Source organism: Acanthamoeba castellanii (genome assembly GCF_000313135.1).
Source record: "Acanthamoeba castellanii str. Neff unplaced genomic scaffold scf7180000084141, whole genome shotgun sequence".
Lineage (NCBI taxonomy): Eukaryota > Discosea > Longamoebia > Acanthamoebidae > Acanthamoeba > Acanthamoeba castellanii.
Genome location: NW_004457309.1, coordinates 6,299 through 7,885, shown reverse-complemented (window position 1 = coordinate 7,885; position 1,587 = coordinate 6,299). Strand labels below are relative to the sequence as shown.

The window sequence follows — 1,587 nt, the reverse complement described above, 5'->3', positions numbered from 1 at the left end:
TGGATGCCGGACAAGGCCGCAGGTGCAGGTCGTCCACATCTTGCCCGTGCGAAACTTGACCCGCGCCTCGTGGTCTTTCAGCATCTGCCTCGACGCTTCCTCCGCTTTCCTACACGACGCACACGCACACGACATCCCGCACGACCGACACGACACGACACGACCGACACGACACGACCAACGACACGACACACACAATGCCTTATCATTAGAACTCGCACAAAAGAGAAAGATGAGTAGGTAGAGATGGAATAAAGAAAATACGTGTATAAGTCGAAGGCTTCGTCGAGCGAGGTGGCCTTGCACTGGGCCAGCACGTTGAAGGCCTCGGGGCAGCCATGCGTGATCTCCAGCGCAGTCTCGGCCATTTGCACCGCTTTCGCGGGGTCGGAAGAAACGTAGTCGCAGGCTTGAAACGCCTTCATCATCGCCTCCATCGCTCCTGGCCTGTTGCGTGTTGCGTGAGTTAGTGTGCTTGTCGTCAAGTGAAGGGAAGCAAGGAGGGGCGGTACTGGAGGCTGTCGTTGTCCTCTTCGAGCTTGGACCACATGTTGGCCTCGCTGCTGGGGCTAACGCCACCAAAGCTAGCCATGGACAACTCGCTCTGCCACGCTGCGAGTGTCCACACCGGGCCAGAGAGAGAAACGCAACAAGCACGGTCATGATCGCACGCAGGCTTGAGGACGGTGACCGCAGATCAAAAGGAAGACGGAGATTGAGATAACGAGAGGCGCTGAACCTTCGTCAGGTGGGGCATCAGTTGAGGTGCTGGAAGCACGCTCAAAGGCCAGAGGCACGTCTGGATTGGCGTGCGAGGAAATCTGGGCAAATGTAGTGAACAAATCATATTAGCATGCGCAGGCTCAATACACAGGTGGCATGGAGGCATACTATCCCACCCATGCCTCCCCCTGTCAGGGGGTTACCCCACGAAAGGCCTGCCAAGAGTTTCGACAGATCCATCGGTACAATGAAAATCAACCAAAAAAAAAGGTACCTTTATTAAGGTACTTTTATTTTCGATTTTATTTTTGTGGGTTACTGGAAAAAATTCAGATTTCGGAAACTGTAACCTGTAACAGGTTTCTTCCCTACGGCCGCCGTTGGGCGAGCTTGCCGCACACCTGGCAGTAGCCAAAGAGCAGGCGCGAGGGAATGTGCACCGCTGCGATGCCACCACAGTGTCGGCAGTCCTGACTGGCCGCCTCGAGCACCGCGCCACGGGTCAGCAGGGCCTTATTGGCCTTCCTCTCCTCGTCCGCCCGCCGCATCCTCTCCTTGACTGCAGCAAAGAAGAATTCTTGTCACATGCCACACACACACACACACACGACAGAGGGCGGCCAATAATTACCGAACTGGGCTTGCTGCTCGAGCTCTTGGGTGATGGTGTCGAGGTTCTTTCCTAGACTGTTGGTCCAATACCTGTTGGCTCCCGCAGAAAGCAGGTAGTCAACCACGTCGTTGCGCTTTCGCCACGCCGCAATCAACAGCGCGTTCCACTGTGTGTGTGGTCCGACCGAGACTGAGTGCACCATTGGACTTAGCGCGTGTCGGTGAGAGGCCTCGTACCTTGCCGTCGTAGGA

The 1,587-nt window shown here is 55.9% G+C and overlaps 2 protein-coding genes across 2 annotated transcripts; both read right to left on the bottom strand.

Annotated features, from left to right (window-relative positions):
- Positions 1 to 77: 77 nt before the first annotated feature.
- ACA1_021170 (uncharacterized protein) lies at positions 78 to 592 on the bottom strand (the record flags this gene model as incomplete). The annotated part of the gene is made up of 3 exons (XM_004334533.1): positions 78 to 84; positions 265 to 447; positions 513 to 592. 3 exons carry the CDS (start codon positions 590 to 592, stop codon positions 78 to 80), a joined length of 270 nt encoding a protein of 89 aa, XP_004334581.1.
- A 499-nt stretch (positions 593 to 1,091) lies between these two features.
- ACA1_021160 (uncharacterized protein) lies at positions 1,092 to 1,538 on the bottom strand (the record flags this gene model as incomplete). The annotated part of the gene is made up of 3 exons (XM_004334532.1): positions 1,092 to 1,282; positions 1,355 to 1,425; positions 1,480 to 1,538. 3 exons carry the CDS (start codon positions 1,536 to 1,538, stop codon positions 1,092 to 1,094), a joined length of 321 nt encoding a protein of 106 aa, XP_004334580.1.
- Positions 1,539 to 1,587: the final 49 nt, after the last annotated feature.